General features: G+C 45.1%; 3 protein-coding genes across 3 annotated transcripts in view; 2 read left to right on the top strand and 1 right to left on the bottom strand.

Annotated features, from left to right (window-relative positions):
* LOC309549807 (uncharacterized protein) overlaps positions 1-4,655 on the top strand; it is a gene marked incomplete at its 3' end in the record, with an annotated part of 245,362 nt that extends 240,707 nt beyond the window's left edge. The window contains exon 10 of the mRNA XM_082250310.1: positions 3,583-4,655. Coding sequence (XP_082106436.1) covers positions 3,583-4,655 — 1,073 coding nt within the window. The remainder of the gene's footprint in view (positions 1-3,582) is intronic.
* Positions 1-24,661, bottom strand: part of LOC309550250 (uncharacterized protein) — a gene marked incomplete at both ends in the record, with an annotated part of 974,848 nt that overhangs the window by 426,076 nt on the left and 524,111 nt on the right. The gene's annotated exons all lie outside the window — the stretch shown is intronic.
* Positions 82-24,661, top strand: part of LOC309549806 (uncharacterized protein) — a gene marked incomplete at both ends in the record, with an annotated part of 30,220 nt that continues 5,640 nt past the window's right edge. Inside the window, 7 exons of the mRNA XM_082250309.1 lie at positions 82-180; positions 11,887-12,003; positions 13,355-13,489; positions 13,576-13,699; positions 20,126-20,223; positions 22,286-22,371; positions 23,517-24,436. Of these exons, the coding sequence (XP_082106435.1) occupies positions 82-180; positions 11,887-12,003; positions 13,355-13,489; positions 13,576-13,699; positions 20,126-20,223; positions 22,286-22,371; positions 23,517-24,436 (1,579 nt within the window). The remainder of the gene's footprint in view (positions 181-11,886; positions 12,004-13,354; positions 13,490-13,575; positions 13,700-20,125; positions 20,224-22,285; positions 22,372-23,516; positions 24,437-24,661) is intronic.

Genomic DNA, 24,661 nt, shown 5'->3' with positions numbered 1-24,661 from the left:
CCTTAAGGTCTCCCAGCCTGGCCTACGTGTGCAGGTTATAGTCCCACACTAGGCTTTGCCACGACAGAGCCCCATTTTTAGATGGGGACGGACCTGCGAGTGGATGTCTCGCTGGGACACGACGACCTAGAACGCTCCGAGTCGCAGAGTACCTCTCTGCTGGCAGCACCCCCACTCCAGGTGGGAGGTGGTCAGTCCGGAGCGGAGCCCACCCATTCCATGGTATGGGGGGTAGTGGTCTTGGGGGGGGGGGACGTGGACCCACTCCTGGGGATGATAGGACCTAATACTTCCTAAAAGATCCCCCTGGCCTGTCAGGATACCTGGCCTTGTGTTCTGACCACCTCCCCTGCCCTTATTGAGGTTTTCACCTGGGGGGCGCTATTGCTACGGTGCCTGGCGTCCTTGGGGGGTAAAAATGGTACCTTTTCCCTGCTGGGTCTTGTTGTAGATCCTCTGTGGCCTCCGATTTGGGGTCCCCTGACCGCATGGCACGCTGTGGGAGCTGCCATCTTTTTGTGTGGGCATAGGAGAATTTCTCCCCATTGACTTGCATGGTGCAGCCATTTTCCCTGTGCTTCCCATAGACTTGCATTGGCAGCTATTTTTGTGTAGCTCTATGGAGCTATATAGGCAGCGTGACCTTTCACATTCTATTCAGGCTGTGACTTTAACCTTCACTTTCCTGCTGCACAGTTCAGCTCTGGAGGTTTTTCAGTGAGGTGGTAAAGTGCTGGGGTCTCTGTAGGCATATCCCTGAGCACTCTGCTATCTGCATATATTTAAGGGGGGATCTTAAGGGCCTTGGGCACTATTAAGGGCCAAGTGTCGGCCTTGGCTAATTACTTCCAACGTTCGTTGGCTGCTAATGCCTTGATTCGCACTTTTATTCAGAAGGTGCGTCATCTGGCTTCTCCGAGGAGATCCCCGTTGCCTCCGTGGGATCTCAATCTGGTTTTGTCTGTTCTTAAAAAGCCTCCTTTTGAGAACATTAGGGAGATTTCTCTGCTTTCTTTATCCCAGAAGGTTGCTTTTCTGGCGGCAATTACTTCTGCCCGCAGCCCCCGTAGGCGTGGTGAACTGTTTTTTTCCTGCCTAGTACTACTCCTGTAGGAGGCCGCATAACCCAATGGTATAAGAAGCATAAGAGCTGCGTCTGTCAATTGACTTCAGGATTTTACTGTAAGTTCTTACAAAAATCCAGTTTTTTGACAAGTCCTTTACGTCAAATGTCCGAAGGGGCGGTGCCACCGGGTGATGTAACTGGGTGGCCCCACCCCTTGCCTATAAAAGAGCTGTCAAAGCTCAAGAGCGTCATGCAGCGGGACACCTCAGAAGAGTTGGAAGCGTCCTTTAATTTTTTTCTATTTTTCGGGTGCGGCGGCCGTCGTGATTGATGATGGATTTACATCGGGGGACACTATTTTTTATTTTTGAATAAAGGACTTTTCAAAAACTGTCTTTTGTGTTTATTATTTTGTACAATATATTTGCTGAATCTGTAGGGGTACGATGTACCCGATACCCATTCACATAGGGAGGGGGGCGGGATCTGGGGGCCCCCTTGTTAACGGGGGCTTCCAGATTCCGATAAGCCCCCCACCCCCAGACCCCCACAACCACAGCTCAGGGTTGTCGGGAAGAGGCCCTTGTCCCCATCACCCCAAAGCACCCTCCCCATGGTGAGGGCAAGTGGCCTGGTAAGGTTCAGGAGGGGAGGCACTCACTCACCCCCCCATCCTGGCCTGCCAGGCTGTCCACTGGGATAAGTGTCTGGTATGGATTAGGCTGCCCACTCCGGTTAAGTGTTTTTTTTTTTTTTCATATTGGCATGGAGTTTTCCTTAAAATCTGTACCAGACCCCAAGGGCCTGGTGTAGATTTTGGGAGGGACCCCGTGCCATTTTTTTTTTAAATTGTGTCCTAGGGTTCCCATTAACCACGTAAATAGAGGACACTTTCACCCCCTTCCTGCCTAGACCAACTTTCAGCTTTCAGTGCTCATTGGCGTCTATGGGAAATATTGATCAGCTTGGCATGGCACTGCTCCCCATCTTCAACATTGGCGTCTATGGGAAATATTGGTCAGCTTGACATGACACTGCTCCCCGTCTTTAACATTGGCATCTATGGGAAATATTGGTCAGCTTGGCATGGCACTGCTCACAAACTATAAGTGACAGGGACCCAAAACTTGGGGAACACTGAAAGGGGACCCAGGAATACAACATATCCATACATTTTAAACGTGGTTTATAACCTGAACACTACACTGACTGCACTAAACTAACTCCACACACTATCCACTAACTACCTGCTTAACCTCTATTACAGGGATCCTCAAACTTTGGCCCTCCAGCTGTTGCAGAACTACACATCCCATGAGGCATTGTAAAATTCTGACATTCACAGACATGACTAAGCATGATGGGAATTGTAGTTTCTAAACAACTGGAGGGCCATAGTTTGAAGACCCCTGCTCTATTATTTCACACTATACACAGATGCCATGTAAGCAGCAGCCTTCTATAGTGTGGGGCGTGGACTTAGCACCTGAGCCATGATTGGCTAAAGGCACCCTGCCATTGGCCAATAAAGACTCTGACAGGACATTGTGCTGTGATTGGCCAAAGCATACAGGTCAGGTACATACTTTGGCAAATCACAAGCACTTAATGCACTGCAATCATGCACTCATCGGTGGGCGACCTTGTCGCCGAGCGCCCCGGGTGTTAGCGGGTTCGGCGAACACACAAACACCTGGTGTTCAAGTCGAACTTATGTTCGACTCCATCCAGCCTATCCCTAGTCCTGAACTTTACAATGTATAATTTATATTGTACATTACATACTCCTGACCCGGCACTATATACACTATGTTGTACATTACATACTCCTGACCCCTGGATTATATACTCAATGTTGTACTTAATTCTGATACTGTATAGACCTAACTTTTGTATCCTATATAATAAGTTGTACATTACATAGGCTTTACTTCTTTTGCACCCATTTTCTATGAGCTGGACATTTTATATCTGATGATTTGATTGGAGGACAGACTTTTACATGGTGATAATAATGTGATAACATCCTCCAGCTTTGGAACCTTAAACAGAAAGTGATAATGAGGGAGGAGTCAGTAACCCAATGATGGAGATCTTCAGGATCAGTCCAGTCTTCATCTTGGTTGTTCTCCCCCATCCTCACTCTCTGACCTCTGGTGGGGCTCAGCCCCGCTGTTATTCATGACTAAATCATGGACTAAATTAGGAAGTGCAGGACTTCTTGTGTTGGAAACATGGCAATGAGTGATAGAGGGGGAGGGGACACTCGTCCTATAATCCCCTAATCACTGTCACCCCTATAAAACACAGTTCTTGTTGTTTCCTCTCTCTCTCTCTGACTAAGGTCCATGAATAAAGAAATGAACTGGTAGGAGATCAGAGGACCCATTTACTATTTACCTTGAGGGGCGAATTGTAAGATACTCAGAGACAAAGCTGCCTGATGTGGGCGGAGTCCTGGTTTAGGGGAACCAATGTGCTGATGTCTAATAATGATCTTTGTATTTCTATTTTAGTACATGGACGGGAGATGAGGAAAACCTCAGAGGATTGTCTCACTTTGTCTCCAGACTTTAAAGTAGAAGATGAGGACATCACACAGTATAGTCCAGGAGAAAACCTGGCTACCTCAAATGTCCATCCGGCACCACACAGTGTAGATGGACCATCGTATTCCTCTTATCCTGAGGAACCTCAGACTGTGAGGGAAAGTGCCATCCTTCCAACAGATAAGAGGTTTTCCTGTACTAAGTGCGGGAAGTGTTTCCATTTTAGATGCAATCTTGATGTACACAAAAGATCTTGTACAGGGGAGAAGCCATATAACTGTCCTGAGTGTGGTAAATGTTTTTCAAAGAAGTCTAATCTTTCCAGACATCAGAGATCTCACACGGGGGAAAAGCCATATTCCTGTCCTGAGTGTGGGAAATGTTTTTCACAGAAGTCTCATCTTTGGAATCATCAGAGAACTCACACAGGGGAGAAGCTTTATTCTTGTCCTGAGTGTGGGAAATGCTTTTCAGATAAGTCCCATCTTCACACACATCAGCGACTGCACACGGGGCTGAAGCCATTTTCCTGTTCAGAGTGTGGAAAATGTTTTGCACGGAAATCAAACCTTGTTAGACATCAGAGGTTTCATACAAGGGAGAAGCCATTTTCCTGTTCAGAGTGTGGCAAATGTTGTTCACAGAAGTCTGATCTTTCCAGACATCAGAGATCTCACACAGGGGAGAAGCCATATTCCTGTTCTGAGTGTGGGAAATGTTTTTCACAGATGTTTGAACTTTCCAGACATCAGAGATCTCACACGGGGGAGAAGCCGTATTCCTGTCCTGAGTGTGGGAAATGTTTTTCACAGAAGTCTTATCTTTGCAATCATCAGATAACTCACACGGGGGAGAAGCCGTATTCCTGTCCTGAGTGTGGGAAATGTTTTTCACAGAAGTCTGATCTTTCTAAACATCAGAGATCTCACACAGGGGAGAAGCCGTATTCCTGTCCTGAGTGCGAGAAATGTTTTACAGAGAAGTCCAATCTTTCCAGACATCAGAGATCACACGGGGCAGGAGCCACTTCCCTGTTCTGAGTGTGGGAAATATTTTTCACAGATGTCCAGTCTTGCCAGACATCAGAAGTGTTACATAGATACAAATACATATTGAAGTTCTGAGTGCGGGAAATGTTTTCCAACAAAAATAGATTTTGTTATTCATCAGCCAGACCATTGTTCTTCATCTTTATGGATAGGCTACAGACGGTATGCTACCGGCTGATTGGAAAAACTCCAACATGGTACCATTATTTAAAAAAGGGCAGAGATATATCCTAGGCTACTATAGGCCGATTACCCTAACATCAGTAGTCTGCAAGATTTTGAAGGGGATGTTAAGGGACTATATACAAGACTTTAGTAATAAAAACGGTATTATTAGTAGTAATCAGCATGGATTCATGAAAAATCGTTCTTGCCAGACCAATCTAATAACCTTCTATGAAGAAGTGAGCAGCCAACTAGATAAAGGAAAGCCTGTGAATGTGGTTTGTCTGAACTTTGCAAAGGCATTTGACACCGTTCCCCACAAACGCTTACTGTACAAACTAAGGAAGGTAGGTATGGACCATAAGGTGAGTACCTGGATAAAGAAACTGGCTCCAGGGGAGAGTCCAAAGGGTGGTGATAAATGGGGAGTACTTTGATAGGGCGGGTCTGGAGAGTGGGGTCCCCCAGGGGTCTGTCCTGGGACCAATCCTGTTTAATTAATTCATAAATGACCTAGAGGATGGGATAACCAGCACAATCTCGGTATTTGCGGATGATACTAAACTAAGTAGGGCAATAACTTCTATACAGGATGTGGAAACCTTACAAGGGGACCTGAACAAAATAATGGGGTGGGCAACTACATGGCAGATGAGGTTTAATGTTGAAAAATGTAAGGTAATGCACTTGGGTGCCAGAAACACGAACGCAAGCTACTCACTAGGCGGTGATCCTCTGGGTGAACCTATGATGGAAAGGGACCTGGGGGTCCTTGTGGACAACAGGCTTGGCAATGGCATGCAAGCAAAGCCAACATAATACTGGCATGTATAAAAAAGGGGATTCACTCCAGAAATAAAGATATTATTCTCCCACTCTACAAGACTCTGGTACGGCCACATCTGGAGTATGCTGTCCAGTTCTGGGCACCGGTCCTCAGGAAGGATGTGCTGGAACTGGAGAGAGTCCAGAGAAGGGCAACAAAAATAATTAGGGGAATGGACTTATTCTCTCTGGAGAAGAGACGGTTGAGGGGGGATATATCAATGTACAAATACTGTACTGGTGACCTTAGCATAGGGAACAAACTTTTAAGAGAAAGGTAATAGAATAAGACACGTGGCCACTCACTAAAACTTGAGGAAAAACTGTTTAACCTTAAAATACGTAGGGGGTTCTTTACTGTCAGAGCAGTAAGGATGTGGAATTCTCTTCCACAAGCAGTGGTATCAGCAGAGGGAGCATCGATAGTTTCAAAAGACTATTAGATGGGCACCTTAAAGACCACAACATATAGGGGTATTCGTTGTACGGTTAACAGCAAACACGCACACATCATAGGTTGAACTGGATGGACTGATGTATTTATTCGACCTCACTAACTATGTAACATGAACTATGCTACTCCCCCTCTAGCAACTGATAACTTACAGTGATATACTTAACATGAGCTAATTAACTGGTCACTTAAACCAGCCTAGGTGGAGGGGACAATACTAGCAGACAGACAGAAACAATGGAACAATGGGAGAGATCTACTTAACATAAACACGTTATAGCAGGAGGCCCCAGTGGTTTGAGCTGATTACATAACATCTACAGTCATTGCTGGTTTGAGGCATAGAGGCCCAAAATATGGATATGGAACCTCCAGTTCCCGGAGTCTGTGTGTTTTGGGGAGACATAAACTTGAATTAGAAACAAGACCACTCCACGGATCCCCCAGGCATACACCTTCCAAAGAGTGGTGTTCCCTTAAATGCCAGGGCCCATAGTCACTGGGTAAGAGGCTCGCTCCCAGTCCTCTCCAAAAGCCTCTGTCCTGGTTAGGTCTGTCACAGAGTCATTACCTTTCATTGGCTGAGTACATTTTGTGGTGTGAGCTTTCAGAAACATTTAGAGGTCTATTTAAAAATACAAAAATAGTTGAATGAGTGTGACCAACATTCACCCAGATGAATCATTTTTTGATTCCACCTTTGTTTTTCTCTCTTCCGGTACTTAAAAAAAAAATGTTATTTATATATTTTTTTTTTCTATGTGGTATTATGGATATTTTAGTGTGCATCTCCTTCATATCTCTCACTCGTCTTGTACACATCTTCATTAATGTCATATCATTGTTCACTTACCCCATTGCACCTTTCCTTATTTATTCACACTCTCTTTGGTTGTGTTGGCCCTCATACTCATCTATTTTATTTTTGTGTATTGATAGAGTCACATTTACACTTCACTCTGTGTATCACTTTATATAATTCTAATACCCCTTTCTGGGGTCGTCAGTATTCATATTGTACATACCATTCACTGCTTTTTATGGTTGATCTTACTCTTTTTCGGTCTTTAGTTCCTTATCTTTCAGCTGTACTCTATACAGATTTCTAAACATCATCATACATCACTGATGCAGAGAGCATTGTTTTTGATTCGATTTTTTACTAAAAGGGTAAGGACATGTTTCAATGGCTTTTACTTTGTGATCCTCCTCTCCGCCTTCCAATTTTTTGGAATCCCCCCCCCCCCCCCCCGATGGTCCTATTTAGTCTGCTGACTCACACCCCCTTTTTTCTTTTTTTCCTTTTTTTTTTCTTTTCCTAATAATTTATATATTTATTTATTTTTGTTATTTATTTATAATTTTTCTTTTCTTTTTATATACTATGTATATTGATTTGTTATTATTGTTTGTTTTAGGTATTGTGATTTTATATGGATTTATCTGATAAGAATATACTCTTGGATCCTGAGGAAGCTCTGTTGAGCAAAATGCGTAGATCCACAAGATGTACTTTAAACAGATATTGTATTATTTATATGATTTGATATATATTGTTGTTTGTTATAATCAATAAACATGTATTATCCTTTTTTATCCATTTTTGGTCTTTGGTATTTATCCCCACATCCAGTGTTTGGTAGACTTACCCCCTCCTTGTCTCATTCCTTTCCCTTCCCTCCCTCCATCCTTATTAGTCGCCTACCAACCTGGTTACATAACTATTTCATATATTACCCTACTGAATAAACCAGTCAAAAATGTCCCGGGACACACATGGACCCTAATATACTTCATGTTCTTCCCCATGACTAAGCTCTGGGTGCGGAGTAAAATGTGTTGGGAGCGTGGCCTGGCAGGAGCCAAGGCTGAGGTTGTCTCTCTCATACTACCATAGGACTCCATGGATGTGCGGCACCATGGACTTTTCCTCTCTTCCTTAATATACTTCATGTTCTTGGTGGGCAAAATTGCTATTGGGGCCGCCTGGAAAAGCCCAGATATAGACATCGCCTTAATGAAGTGTAAGCTCACATGGATAATGCTAAATGAAAGAATACTTTGTGTCTTCCGAGACAAACAACCCCTCTTCTACATAATATGGTCTTCTTGGCTCGCATATCTGCTGAATCCAGACACAAAGTGCTGACTCCAGGAACGGCTGGCGGTAAATCCTCGGACAGACTTACTTCCTTTTCTCTTTCATTCTCAATCCCATTAAAATCAATGAATGCTTTCACCCTGAGGGTGCTGATGGGGCAGTGAAAAAAAATCCTGCAAGCAGCATCTTTGGAGCATGTTTGGAGTGCTAAAAAAGCTCCTCAAAAACACCTCTCTCTATTAAAATGAATGGGAAGCGCCTCAGAATGCTTTTTGAAGCATTTTTTGAGTCGCGTGTCCTTAAAAAAAGTGCACTGCACCTAAAAAGTGCTGCAAAAGCGCTGTGTATGTAAACGATCGCCTTGTAAAGCAACCCCTTCAGTTCAAAACAGAGATAAAAGGCAAAACATTTGTTTATACTGTATGTGTGTGTATAAACAGTATATAGATATATATTTATATACAGTATCTCACAAAAGTAGATACACCCCTCACATTTCTGTAAATATTTTATTCTACCTTTTCATGTGACAACACTGAAGAAATGACACTTTGCTACAATGTAAAGTAGTGAGTGTACAGCTTGTATAACAGTGTAAATTTGCTGTTTCCTCAAAATAACTCAACACACAGCCATTAATGTCTAAACCGCTGGCAACAAAACTGAGTATGCTCCTAAGTGGAAATGTCCAAATTGGGCCCAAACTGTCAATATTTTGTGTGGCCACCATTATTTTCCAGCACTGCCTTAACCCTCTTGGGCATGGAGTTCACCAGAGCTTCACAGGTTGTCACTGGAGTCCTCTTCCACTCCTCCATGATGACATCACAGAGCTGGTGGATGTTAGAGACCTTGCGCTCCTCCACCTTCCGTTTGAGGATGCCCCACAGATGCTCAATAGGGTTTAGGTCTGGAGACATGCTTGGCCAGTCCATCACGTTTACCCTCAGCTTCTTTAGCAAGGCAGTGGTCGTCTTGGAGGTGTTTGGGGTCGTTATCATGTATGAATACTACTAGCCTGCGGACCAGTCTCTGAAGGGAGGGGATCATGCTCTGCTTCAGTATGTCACAGTACATGTTGGCATTCATGGTTCCCTCAATGAACTGTAGCTCCCCAGTGCCGGCAGCACTCATGCAGCCCCAGACCATGACACTCCCACCACCATGCTTGACTGTAGGAAGACACACTTGTCTTTGTACTCCTCACCTGGTTGCCCCCATACACGCTTCACACCATCTGAACTAAATAAGTTTATCTTGGTCTCATCAGACCACAGGACATGTTTCCAGTAATCAATGCCCTTAGTCTGCTTGTCTTCAGCAAACTGTTTGCGGGCTTTCTTGTGCATCATCTTTAGAAGGAGCTTCTTTCTGGGACGACAGCCATGCAGTCCAATTTAATGCAGTGTGCGGCGTATGGTCTGAGCACTGACAGGCTGATCCCCCACCTCTTCAACCTCTGCAGCAATGCTGGCAGCACTCATATGTTTATTTCCCAAAGACAACCACTAAAACACACATACTCTCTAATTGATTTTATATTTTCCGCTATAAACAAAACTATTTTGAAAAAAAAAAAACAATCAAAAAAAAAAAAAACAAGGCCGTGTTCACACTACGAGACGTTTCTCGGGGCTGCAGTTCCTCTGAGATCCACAAGGTAGTGACCTCACTTCTTTATAGACAGGAAGTTTCTATGGAAGACAGGAAGTGATGTCAGGTACAGACAGGAAGTGATGTTAGACAAAGACAGGAAGTTCCATGAGGTAGGTAGAAGCGAGGAGACGTTGCTGGAAGTGGCAGCAGAGGAGGTAATAAGATCTTATTTCCCCTTGGACTGGGTGATGTGTTAGGCTCTATACTGGTGTGGACTGGGTGATGTGTTAGGCTCTGTGCTGGTATGGACTGGGTAATGTGTTAGGATCTATACTGGTATGGACTGGGTAATGTGTTAGGATCTATACTGGTATGGACTGGGTAATGTGTTAGGATCTATACTGGTATGGACTGGGTAATGTGTTAGGATCTAAACTGGTATGGACTGGGTAATGTGTTAGGATCTAAACTGGTATGGACTGGGTAATGTGTTAGGATCTATACTGGTATGGACTGGGTAATGTGTTAGGATCTATACTGGTATGGACTGGGTAATATGTTAGGATCTATACTGGTATGGACTGGGTAATGTGTTAGGAAGGAAAGGATGCCACATAGTTTGATGGAAATGAAAATTATCACCCTACAGAGGGCTGAATTCAAAGACACCCCGAAAATCAAAGTGAAAAAATGATGCAGCAGGCGAGTCCATTTTGGTGAAATGTCATTGCAGGACCTCAGAATGGTCCTCAGTAGTGTGTATGGCCCCCACGTGCTTGTATACATGCCTGACAACGTCGGGGAATGCTCCTAATGAGACCACGGATGGTGTCCTGGGGTATTTCCTCCCAGATCTGGACCAGGGCATCACTGAGCTCCTCAACTGACTGAGGTGCAACCTGGCGGCGTCGGATGGACTGAAACAGAATGTCCCAGAGGGGTTCTATTGGATTTAGGTCAGGTGAGCGTGGGGGCCATTCAGTGGTATCAATTCCTTCATCTTCCAGGAACTGGCTGCATACTCTCACCACATGAGGCCGGGCATTGTCGTGCACCAGGAGGAACCCAGGACCCACTGTACCAGCATAGAGTCTGACAGTGGGTCCAAGGATTTCATCCCAATACCTAATGGCAGTCAGGGTGCCATTGTCTAGCCTGTAGAGATCCGTGCATCTCTCCATGGATACGCCTCCCCAGACCATCACTGACCCACAACCAAACCGGTCATGCTGAATGATGTTACAGGCAGCATAATGTTCTCAAGACCCTTTCATGTCTGTCACATGTGCTCAGGGTGAACCTGCTCTGTGAAAAGCACAGGGTGCCAGTGGTGGAGCTGCCAATTCTGGTGTTCAATGGCAAATGTCAATTGAACTCCACAGTGCCGGGCAGTGAGCACAGCGCCCACTAGAGGATGTCGGGCCCTCAGACCACCCTCATGAAGTCTGTTTCTGATTTTTTGGTCAGAGACATTCACACCAGTGTCCTGCTGGAGGTCATTTTGTAGGGCTCTGGCAGTCCTCATCCTGGTCCTCCTTGCACAAAGGAGCAGATACCGGTCCTGCTGATGGGTTAAGGACCTTCTTTGGCCCTGTCCAGCTCTCCTAGAGTAACTGCCTGTCTCCTGGAATCTCCTCCATGCTCCTGAGACTGTGCTGGGAGACACAGCAAACCTTCTGACAATGGGACGTATTGATGGGCCATCCTGGAGGAGTTGGACTGCCTGTGCAACCTCTAAAGGGTCCAGGTATGGCCTCGTGCTACCAATAGTGACCCTGACCCTAGCCAAAAGCAACAAAACTAGTGACAAGATGAGTAGGGAAAATTTTTTTATTGACCTCCACCTGTAAAACCATTCCTGTTGTGGGGGTTGTCTCATTGTTGCCCATCTAGTGCACCTGGTAATTTCAATTAAAACGAAAGCAGCGGAATCTGATTAACAACCCCCACTGCTACTTAACTGACCAGATCAGTATTCTAGGAGTTTACTTGATTTGATTCTATACTCTGATTAAAAAGTGTTCCTTTCATTTTCTTGAGCAGTGTATAATCATTATCAGTTATCTTTCTTACCTGTCTAGACAGAAACCAACATAGATCAAATGAAGCCACCAATGAGGATGGAGGAGGACCGGAGTCACATGACTGAGAAGATACTAAACCTCACCCTGGAGATCATCTACCTGCTGACCGGAGAGGTGAGGAGGATTCTGGGAGGTCACATGACATCACTCTTATCTCTATTAACCACTTAAGCCCCAGAAGATTTTACCCCCTTCCTGACCAGGTCCTATTTCACGATTCGGCACTGCCTGACTTTAACGGACAATTGCGCAGTCGTACGACGCTGTACCTAAACGAAATTGACATCTTTTTTTTCCCACAAACAGAGCTTTCTTTTGGTGGCATTTGATCACCTGTGCGATTTTTACTTTTTGCGCCATAAACAAAAAAAGAGCGTAAATTTTGCAAAAATAACAATATTTTTCACATTTTTTTTATATGAAATCCCCCCCCCCCCCCCCAAAAAAAATGTAAAAATCAAAACTTTTTAACATTTTAGACCAATTTGTTTTCTGCTACATATTTTTGTTAAAAAAAATCGCAATAAGCGTATTTTGTTTGGTTTGCGCAAAAGTTATTGCGTTTACTAACTAAGGGAAAGATTTTTGTTGTTTTTTTTTTTTTAACGAGTAATGGCGGCGATCTGCAAATTTTTTTTGCGGGACTGCGACATTGCGGCGGACAGATCGGACCCTTGACTTAACTTTTTTTTTACACTTTTGGGGGTACCAGTGACATTACTACAGTAATCAGTGCTATACATATGCATATGGCAGGGAAGGGGTTAACTTTATTAATATGCAGGGGTTAAGTGTGTCCCTAGGGGCGTGCTTCTAACTGTCAAGGGGTGTGGCTAGTGGTGTAACAACAGAGATATACGATCCTACATAGCAGCAGGACAGTATGATCTCTGCAGTTAGATCAGGGAGAAGGACAGGCGGCTTTGTTTACATCAGCCGCCTGCCTTTCTCCCTCTCCACCGGGAGATCGCGAGTGGCCGGCGGACATCGGGTCCGCCGGTCACACGCGCGGGGATGTGAAGGAGCGAGCGGGGGTGGGAGCGCACCTCCGGCGGCGCGCGCTCACCCCCTAGAGCCTCACAGGCTAGCGACGTAGTCTTATGTCTCTTTGCCTGTGAGGGGCTGACTGCCGCAGTAAATATACTGTGTGCGGTCTGCAAGTGGTTAATAAAACACAGACCTGACCGGAGAGGTGAGGAGGATTCTGGGAGGTCACATGACATCACTCTTATGTCTATTAATAAAACACAGACCTGACTGGAGAGGTGAGGAGGATTCTGGGAGGTCACATGACATCACTCTTATCTCTATTAATAAAACACAGACCTGACTGGAAAGGTGAGGAGGATTCTGGGAGGTCACATGACATCACTCTTATCTCTGTTGATAAAACATAGACCTGACCGGAGAGGTGAGGAGGATTCTGGGATTCTAACATGATATTCCTATTGGTTCTCCAATACAGAGATTTCCTCTCCTGAAGTCAGGTGATCATATGACCATCACAGTGCCTCCATGTGACTCCTTAAAACCTGAGAGACACAACATGCAGAAGATTCTAGAAGTCACCAAGAAGATGATGGAGTTGCTGACAGGGGAGGTGAGCGGTGCTGGGAATTCTGGGACATTATCCAGTAACAGACAAGGGATGTGTCTGGATGGTGACTGTATCATTGTGTGTGTCAGGTTCCTATAAGGTGTCAGGATGTCACTGTCTATTTCTCCATGGAGGAGTGGGAGTATTTAGAAGGACACAAGGATCTCTACAAGGACGTCATGATGGAGAATCAGCCGCCCCTCACATCACCGGGTAAGAGGAGACTTTATTGTAAAGGAGAGAGCAGTACGGAGGCTACACCTAGATCCCCCATCATCTGATAAACACATAGAAACAATGTTTTCAGTCACTGTGTGTCAGGGCTGGGCTCCTGCTACTTAACGAGCAGCTCTTTTCTTTCAGAGCTCAGAAGTTGCTTAGCTGTCGGTTAATTGCCAGACGCTCGTTACCACAGTGACTCACCTGGTTACCATTACCTGTCTCATTAGTCCAGTCTACAGCCAGCCCCATTTTGCTCATTTCCTCCTTGCCCTTGCGTGGTCCATGCTCTCCAGTGTGTTCCTGTGTATGACTTGCCGTGGCTGACTTCTCTTCCGATACCTGTTCCTGATTTGTTTCGCCTGACTAAACTGACTTATGGTTTCCTGATCCTTGCTCCTCTGATTACCTGTTCTGGCATCCAAACCCTGGCTTCTGTTTTTGACTACGTTCCTGAACTCTTATTTTTGCTATTTACTTAAAGGTGTGATTTTAACTGCACTTTCTGGTGAAGCACCCGATACCACTGCAGCCTCGTGCCTCCCCACTTACCCTTGAGGCTTTTGATGGGAGACCTCTACAGCCTGCCCATGTGACCCATGAAACCACTCAGTTGACCATGGCTGTAGGGGCTCTTCACCATGAGATAATTCAAATTCCTAGTGATTTCCTTACCTCATTACCCAGTTGTCATTGGTTTTCCTTGGTTACAGAGGCCCAATTCCTTTTTTAATTGCCGTAATGCTGAGGTTTTGTCATGGTCCCCACAATGCACTAATACATCTTTTTAGAAAGTGATTAAGATCATGTGCACGTCTTCAGTCTCTTTATTGCCAGAAGAGTACCATGAATTCTGTGACCTCTTTGAAAAAGGTCAGGCCGCTATTTTGGCACATCGGCCTTTTGAGTGCACAGTTGACCTTCAACCCTGGTGCCATTCCTCCTCGTGGCCGGGTTTACCTGCTGTCTGTCTCAGAGGAGAAGGCAATGGAGAAGTATGCTGTGATTCAACTATCCCAGGGGTTCACCCGCAAATCCTCTTCTGCTGGTGCTGGCTTTTTATTTGTGAAAAAATAAGTGGTCAACTGAGTCTCTGTATCGATTATAGGGGTCTCATTTACATTTCCGGTAAAAATAATTATCCAATCCCATTGATAACGGAATTTTTTGACTGCCTCAAGGGAACAACGGTCTTCACTAAGCTCGATTTGCGAGGGGCATACAATCTTGTGAGGAATAATGAGGGCCACGAATGAAAATTTAATACTAGGACCAGACACTACGAATACCTCGTAATGCCCTTTTGGTCTCTGCAACGCTCCTGCAGTTTTCCCGGACTTTATTAACAATGTCCTCTGAGATATGCTGCCGTAATGTGTGGTGGTTTACCCGGATGATATTCTCATATATTCTAAATCCCTAGAGAACCACCACACAGATGTCTTTCCCGTGTGCTACAGAGGTTGAGAGAAAGCAACCTCTATTGCAAGTATGGGGGGGGGGGGGGTTTTGATCACATATAATTGAGTAGGTTCTGCCACCGTCCCTATATTGAATATAGTGGGGGTTGCTGGTGCCTCAGGCCAAAGAAGAGTGGGACTTTACGGGCAAGTAAATGTATATACAAAAGAGTTAAATTATAAGAAGATAAATAATTTATTACATAATACTGGTAATAATATAATTACAACGGAACAATGGGTGATGAATGTGCTTGGGAAAAGAGCCCAAGTGTGAAGAAAAATAAAGACGATTCAAAAGAATCTGTGACAAGTGTGAATCTGGTGACATAAAACCAAACAAGAACTGGGCAAGCGGGTAAACAAACATATCAACAGTATGCAGATATGCAACTTTTATTTACCCCTTGGCAGGCACGTAGCGCACCATTACAAAAACAGAATGCCTAATGTGACCTTTATAGCACTGGAAAGGATTCATATACCTCAGCGAGGGGGGATTGGAATAAAAGACTGCTACAGATGGAAATGAGGTGGATTAGACGCCTCCGGGCCACACAACCACCCGGACTAAATGAAAACGAAAGTTTTCGCCCGTTCCTTGAAGGTTTTGCATTTGGCGAAACGGATTAATTATCTATGAATCACATCTCTGAAATACCCCCATTTTTTGTGACCCCGCACCTGCCAGTCTTCCCAGTCTGCCCAAAAATGCCTAACTGTTTGAAGTAATAAAACCATGCTTTTTTTTAATAAATCCCCTATTTTCACTTCAGCAAATAATTAGTCTGATATCATGCAGACATGACCCTGGAGCGATTTCTGGTATTATCCAGTAATCGGGAACATCCTCCCCTATCCACTTTTACCTGTGGTGGATTTTTTATATATAAAACTGCTGTTAATTATTATTATTCTTCTCTTTTCTTTTCCCTTTGCGTATGTTATGTTAAATTTCCATTTGCAACCATGCACAAATACTACACATTTGTGTTAGGAATGTATTATGAGAAATTGCAGGTATATGCCATATCTCTGCCTTTTTGTCTTCATCAAATGCCAAGCAATCACACCCGGCACGGTAAGCCCCTGCACCAGCAGCGGTTAACTGGGACCAATTTGTTCTCCTACGGGAGAAGGAGGCCCCTCCCTTACGTGTCGGCGGCCACTGAGCGTCTAATAGACGGGCTCGCGACCTGCGCGCGCATTCACTTGGCGCAGGCGCAGTTACTGGCGCCACGTCACGCTCACCGGAAGTCCTAATACGTGCAGCGCACAGTGCGCATGCGCGAAGGGCTTCTTAAGGCCGGGGAACGAGCGTCTATCCTCACTTCTCTCGTGGAGAGAGGAGAGGACGGACTAAGACTGCGCCAGCCTACGGAGTACCTCCACTATTGAACGAACCGAGTCATTTGCAGACAAATGTAAGTGTAAGTGGATGCTTTTCTAGCATCCACTTCTTTTTCAAAAAGAAAACTATGTCACCAATCACTCATGTAAAAAAAGTCACGATAATCACTGTGCAGGACACAAAGATTAAAACAGTACTTACATATACTGCAGATAAAGAACTTGGCTGAGAGGGGGGAAAGAATCCCCAGGACCTTGGAGAAAGCTCACTCCACCAGCCTATACCTACTGTAAGTGAAGGAACCCTTGCTTAAATAATAAATGGAAAAGTAACCTCCTGTAAACTTAAAGTACCTATTATCCCCTTATGTATATAACCCCAGGCTACACGCTCCACATGATTCCCGTTGTGACTGCTAATGGACATAGGAGCATTCTTGCAGAAATAGAGGCTATAGCCATGTATGTATTCAGAATACTATTACAGATATATCTTTATTTTCTTTGAGATATTTCTCAATAACCCAAATGTTACTATTATAGATCACAGACTGTGTGACCAAACGCTTTGAAAAAGGCTTATGATAGAGCCGAAACGCGTCAGAAATTCTTGATTCATCTCTGGAAACTTTTTTTCCTATGAACACCTACTGGAAATACAGAGAAAAAATCCTTGTTTTATGTCACCAGATTCACACTTGTCACAGATTCTTTTGAATCGTCTTTATTTTTCTTCACACTTGGGCTCTTTTCCCAAGCACATTCATCACCCATTGTTCCGTTGTAATTATATTATTACCAGTATTATGTAATAAATTATTTATCTTCTTATAATTTAACTCTTTTGTATATACATTTACTTGCCCGTAAAGTCCCACTCTTCTTTGGCCTGAGGCACCAGCAACCCCCACTACCTCTATTGCAAGTTGGAAAAGTGCGAGTTCCATGAACAGGTTCAATTTTTGGGTTATGTCATTTGTGCTGCCAGGTTTTCGATGGACCTAGAGAAGCCATCTGCAGTCCTAAAGTGGCTTTGGCCCAAAGGTCTACGTGCTCTACAACATTTTCTTGGCTTTGCCAATTATTATCAGAAATTTATGAGTAATTTCTCTTTTCTGGTCAAACCCCTGACTGATACTGTATGACCAGAAAAGAGGGCAACCCACAGAATTGGTCCCCGGAATCCATTAAAGACTTTGAATCCTTCAAGGCCACTTTTGCTGCAGTTCCAGTGCTTGAAAATCCTGATCCCATGTTGCCCGTCATTCTTGAAGTTGATGCATCTGAGACTGGAGTAGGCGCTTTCCTGTCTCAACCTCCTACCCCTGAGAGTTCTATCCATCCTTGTGGCTACTTTTCTAAAAAATTGTCTCTAGCAGAATGAAATTCTGAAACTGGGGATAGAGAATTATTAGCTATAATTTTAACTCTTAAAGAAGGGAGGCATCTCATCAAGGGTACTACTGTGCTCGTCCTCATTTTTACTGACCATAAGAAGCTTTCATTCTTGTCTGAGGCTAGACGTTTATCTCCTGGAAGGGCTCAGTGGGACCTTTTTCTGTCAAGCTTCAATTACATAGTCTCATTCATAACTGATACAAAGAATATAAGAGCAGATGCCTTATTGCCGCAGTTTTCTCCTCTTCCAAAATGGAGTCTGTTCCCACTCCTGTGATACCTTTCGGACTGCATTTTGGCTATTTACTTCTAGTCTTACTTCACCTTTGGGTGAGAGAATGATGCCCTCTCAGATCCATTCTCCTCTTGGAAAACCTCATGACCGCTGCTTTGTCCCCGAGAATCTCCGCATCATTTTCCTCCAGACCTACCATTCACCTAAGACAGCTGGGCACCCAGGAAAAAATCAACGGCGTATGGACATATTGTTAAAACATATGGCCTATGTCTCAACAATGCTGGTGGCCTAGTCTCTGTGCTCATGAAACCAACTTTGTAGCCGCTTGTCCTGTGTGTGCTCAGAATAAAACACCACAACACCTTCCACTGGGCCTCCTTCAACCCATACGCAGTGCAGAGAGGCCTTGGATCCACTTGTCTATTGATTTTATTATGGATTTACGCAACTCCCATAGCAACACAGTTATTTTTATGGTGGTTGACCGTTTTTCAAAACTGTCACATTGCATTCCGCTAAAGAAGTTCCCCTATTGCCTGTGTCCAAGGAACTGGCATTCATTTTCACTGGAGAGTTCTTTCAGTTACATGGGTTACGTAAAGTTATCATCTCAGACAGGGGTAGCCAGTTGGTGTCGCGCAAGTTTTGGTGAGCCTTTTGTGCACCTTCAGCTTTCCTTTTCTGCATATCACCCACAGTCCAATGGGGCCGCAGAATGGGCCGACCAAGCCTTGAAGCAGTTCTTACGTTGCTATATTTCTGACCACCATAACACTGGTGGGACCTGTTACCTTGGGTGGAGTTTGCTCACAATAGCACCATCAATGCCGCCTCCTGATTATCTCAGTTTATGGTGAACTATGAGTTCCAGCCATCCATGTTGCCTGATACATGTGTTCCGCAAGGCATTTCTGCGTTAGAGCAACATATTCAGGAACTCTGTTCCACTTGGGTGCAGGTCCAAGAATCCTTGCAACACTCCAGAGAGAGGTACATACCATGCTGACCACCAATACCTACCTTCACCCTCCTACCAAGCTGGGAGAGGGTCCGGCTGTCTTCCCATTACCTCTGATTCTGTGTTCCCTCACTAAAACTGGCACCTCGATATATTGGGCCTTTCCGCGTACTCTATAATGTTAACACTGTGGCCTACGCATTAGATCTTCCTTCCAACGTTTGTATTTACAACGTATTCCATGTTTCCTTACGTGTTATTGCTATATCACCTCAGTACCACGCCTTCGCCCGCTTAAGGTTGACAACCATGTGGAATATGAGATAAAATCGATCATTGACTCCCATAGGTTTAGTGGACACATAGGATATTCAGTTCACAGAGGGGTTACGGTCCAGGGGAACGCTCTTAGGTCTCATCCTCGGACGTAAATGCTCCTGCCCTGCTCCAGGCTTTCCATATACATTTTTCCCTCAAGTCTGGTGCTCCCTCAAGGGGGAGGGATTGTTGGGGAAGAGGGTACTGTCAGGGCTGGGCTCCTGCTAGTTAACAAGCTGCTCTTTTCTTTCAGTGTTTAGAAGCTGCTTAGCTGTCCGGTAACTACCAGCCGCTTGTTACCACAATGACTCACCTGTTTACCATTTCCTGCCTCATTAGTCCAGCCTACAGCCAGCCCCTTTTTTGCTTTTGAAGTAGCTGAGCTAATTTCCTCCTTGCCCTTGCTTGGTCTTGATCTCCAGTGTGTTCCTGTGTGTTACTTGCCCTGGCTGACTTCTCTTCCTATTCCTGTTCCTGATCTTTGCTCCTGACTATGCTGACTTCTGGTTTCTTGACCCTGGCTCCTCGAATTACCTGCTCTGGCATCCAAATCCCGGCTTCTGTTTTTGACTACGTTCCTGAACTGTTTTTTTTTTATTTCTATTTCATTAAAGGTGTGATTTTTTTTTTTTTTTTAACTGTACTTTCTGTCTTCGTCTGGTTTATGGTCCCCGACAGTGTGTGTGTGTTTCCTACAGATGGATCCAGTAATGGGAACCCACCAGAGAGATGTCCCCGTCCTCTGTATTCCTGGGATTCCACACGGGAAGGTCACACCATCCCTCAACATCATCAGGTAGATGAGCAACAATCACGGATAGTATCATTAGGATCAGAGGTGGCTCTAGACTTTTGGAGGCCTTAGGCAAAATTCAAATAAAAGGCCCCCTACGCAGGATAAAAAATAAATAAGCAGGCGATATTAAAATTAACTGTATAAATTGCATATTTTAAGGCAAATATTAATTTCAGAACCTCCGTATTCACAGCTCTTTGAATCTTATTTTTGTAATTAAATTATTCTACAAAATATCTATACACAAACATTGGGTATAGATATAAAGTGTGTAGCTGACTACTCAGTTATTCTTGTTGGTGTCTCCTAAAAGTGAAAAAAAAGTTGTCAACAGTTTAGTAAAAGAACACTATAGGGTCAGGAACACAAATGTGTGACCAGTGCCCCCATCAATGTAGAGTGACCAGTGCCCCCATCAATGCAGAGTGACCAGTGCCCCCAACATTGCAGAGTGACCAGTGCCCCCAACATTGCAGAGTGACCAGTGCCCCCAACATTGCAGAGTGACCAGTGTCCCCAACAATGCAGAGTGACCAGTGTCCCTATCCAATGCAGAGTTACCAGTGCCCCAACAATGCAGAATGACCAGTGCCCCTATCCAATGCAGAGTTACCAGTGCCCCAATCAATGCAGAGTTACCAGTGCCCCCATCAATGCAGAGTGACCAGTGCCCCCATCAATGCAGAGTGACCAGTGCCCTCGTCAATGCAGAGTGACCAGTGCCCTCGTCAATGCAGAGTGACCAGTGCCCTCGTCAATGCAGAGTGACCAGTGCCCTCGTCAATGCAGATTGACCAGTGCGCTCGTCAATGCAGAGTGACCAGTGCCCCCGTCAATGCAGAGTGACCAGTGCCCTCGTAAATGCAGAGTGACCAGTGCCCCCGTCAATGCAGAGTGACCAGTTCCCTCATCCATGCAGAGTGACCAGTTCCCTCATCCATGCAGAGTGACCAGTTCCCTCATCCAATGCAGAGTGACCAGTTCCCTCATCCAATGCAGAGTGACCAGTTCCCTCATCCAATGCAGAGTGACCAGTTCCCTCATCCAATGCAGAGTGACCAGTTCCCTCATCCAATGCAGAGTGACCAGTTCCCCCATCCAATGCAGAGTGACCAGTTCCCCCCATCCAATGCAGAGTGACCAGTGCCCCCCATCCAATGCAGAGTGTCCAGTGCCCCCCATCCAATGCAGAGTGTCCAGTGCCCCCCATCCAATGCAGAGTGTCCAGTGCCCCCCATCCAATGCAGAGTGTCCAGTGCCCCCATCCAATGCAGAGTGACCAGTGACCCCAACAGTGCAGAGTGACCAGTGCCCCCATCCATTGCAGAGTGAACAGTGCCCCCATCAAAATTACAAATATTAGGGCTGCTGCTACAACTTCAAGGAACTACTGCCTCGGCTGGCCATATAAAGAATTGTGGATGGATGGTGGTGGGGTGGTATTTCATTTAGGTCACACACCCGCTCCTTCTGTCCTTACCTTTTTCTCTCTTCTGCTCTTCTCTTCTCCTGGTACTGCAGGCGGGAGAATTCAGGGGAGGAGTTACGCCACGTTGCGACGTCATCGCTATCCATTGGATGATTGCAGGAGGAGAAGACCCGCAGCACAGCACACACGGGTAAAACCGCGATGTGAGTGCGGGTCCGATTTTTATTCCTGCATACTAGCGCCGGCGCCTCAGCAATGTGGATGCAGCCGCCGGCGGCCAAAGTTACAACTTCATAATATAATAATTATATTATTTACTGGGCAGAAAGGCGGCCGCGAGGCCCCTTTAAGCGCGAGGCCTTAGGTGGCCGTCTAAATCGCCTAATTAGAGAGCCGCCTCTGATTAGGATCTGTACATTATCTGCATTGTTACAATTGATGTTATTTTTATTATATATTCAGAGTGGAAACCTGAGAGATTCTAAAGTTGAGGTTAAAGATGAGATAAAAGAGGAGGATGATGAGGATGGGGTCATAGAGGAAGTACACAAAGATCTGTACCAGGACACCATGGTAGAGTCATCCAGCTACAGAAACCCACCAGAGAGATGTCCCCGTCCTCTCTATTCCCAGGATTCCACACAGGAAAGTCACACCATCCTTCACTATTACAAGGTTGGTGGGATGGAGTATCTACAAAATGGACTTGTGGAAGGAATGTGTGTGTTTTTTATGTAAGCTTATATCTTACAGATGATATTCGCTCTCATTTTCTTGGTTTAGAGTGGAGATCCAATCGATATAGAATTTGAGGTTAAAGCAGAAGAAGAAGAGAGGTATGTGAGGGATGATCAGCAGTCTATGGAGGAGGATGGACTAACGGGGACATTTATAGAGGAGGACACTCCTACAGAGATCAGCACAGGTGGGCCATTACCACTAAATACATTCCTCCACCCATAATGCTCACTGATTGGTCCAGAGTAGGGTGGGGACTGGGTGATATCAGCCTGTAATACCCTGGTCACTTTCCTGAGCTGTGTTCCCCCTCCTGTATTCCTGTTTTTCTCTCGGATAATCTTCCTTCTCTGTGCTGCAGACACAATTTATGTCTCTAGACTGGATTGATGGAGATTCTGGGGTTCAGCTGGCAGCAAGATGTTGATGTTCACCATAGACGTTGCTCAGCCTAAGCACCTGGGGTATGAACCTTGGGTCTTCTGCCCCATGCCTGGGTCTAGCAAGATCTCTGACAGAAGAATTCTCCCGGGGTTACTTGCTCTGTTATTTGCTGGCTGTGCCGGGTGGAGGGATATGTCTGTATAGTCTCTCACCCATAGGACACTCATCCTATAATCCCCTCATCACTGTCACTCCTATAAAAGACACTTCTCGTTGTTTCCTCACTCTCTGACTAAGGTCCATGAATAAAGAAATGAACTGGTTGGAGATCAGAGGACCCATTTACTAGTTACCTTGAGGGTGGAATTGTAAGATCCTCAGAGACAAAGCTGTCTGATGTGGGCTGATCCTGGTTTAGGGGAACCAATCTGCTGATGTCTAGTAATAATCTTTGTATTTTTATTTTAGTAGATGGACGGGAGATGAGGAAAACCTCAGAGGATTGTCTCACTTTGTCTCCAGACTGTAAAGTAGAAGATGAGGACATCACACAGTATAGTCCAGGAGAAAACCCGGGTACCTCAAATGTCCATACGGCACCACACAGTGTAGATGGACCATCATATTCCTCTTATCCTGAGGAGCCTCAGACTGTGAGGGACAGTGCTGGACCATTGTATTCCTCTTATCCTGAGGAACCTCAGGCTTTGAGGGACGGTGCCGTCCTTACAACAGATAAGAGGTTCTCCTGTTCTGAATGCGGGAAGAGTTTCAGTTTGAAAGGCAATCTTAATGTGCATAAAAGATCTCACACCGGTGAGAAGCCCTATTCCTGTCCTGAGTGCGGGAAATGTTTTGCACAGAAGTCCAATCTTTCCACACATCAGAGATTGCACACTGGTGAGAAGCCGTATTCCTGTCCTGAGTGTGGGAAATGTTTTTCAAAGAAGTCCTGTCTTTCCACACATCAGAGATCGCACACTGGTGAGAAGCCGTATTCCTGTCCTGAGTGTGGGAAATGTTTTTCAAAGAAGTCCTGTCTTTCCACGCATCAGAGATCGCACACTGGTGAGAAGCCGTATTCCTGTCCTGAGTGTGGGAAATGTTTTTCAAAGAAGTCCTATATTTCCACACATCAGAGATCGCACACTGGTGAGAAGCCGTATTCCTGTCCTGAGTGTGGGAAATGTTTTTCAAAGAAGTCCTATCTTTTCACACATCAGAGATTGCACACGGGTGAGAAGCCGTATTCCTGTCCTGAGTGTGGGAAATGTTTTTCATGCAAGTCCAATCTTTCCACACATCAGAAATTTCACACAGGGGAGAAGCCGTATTCCTGTCCTGAGTGTGGGAAATGTTTTGCACAGAAGTCCCATCTTTCCACACATCAGAGATGGCACACCGGGGAGAAGCCGCATTCCTGTCCTGAGTGCGGGAAATGTTTTTCACTGAAGTTTGAACTTTCCACACATAAGAGATCTCACACGGGTGAGAAGCCGTATTCCTGTCCTGAGTGTGGGAAATGTTTTGCACAGAAGCCCCATCTTTACACACATCAGAGATTGCACACGGGGGAAAAGCCGTATTCCTGTCCTGAGTGCGGGAAATGTTTTTCACAGAAGTCCCATCTTTCCAGACATCAGTGCGGGAAATGTTTTTCAGGCAAGTCTGCTCTTTCCAAGCATCAGAGATCGCACACTGGTGAGAAGCCGTATTCCTGTCCTGAGTGCGGAAAATGTTTTTCACAGAAGTCCTATCTTTCCACACATCAGACATCGCATACTGGTGAGAAGCCGTATTCCTGTCCTGAGTGCGGTAAATGTTTTATACAGATGTCCAGTCTTTACAAACATCAGAGATCTCACACGGGCGAGAAACTGTATTCCT

The sequence above is a fragment of the Pelophylax lessonae genome (genome assembly GCF_965119305.1).
Source record: "Pelophylax lessonae genome assembly, chromosome: 3".
NCBI lineage: Eukaryota > Metazoa > Chordata > Amphibia > Anura > Ranidae > Pelophylax > Pelophylax lessonae.
The sequence above is the reverse complement of the archived record's forward strand: the minus strand, read 5'-3'. Positions and strand labels throughout refer to the sequence as shown.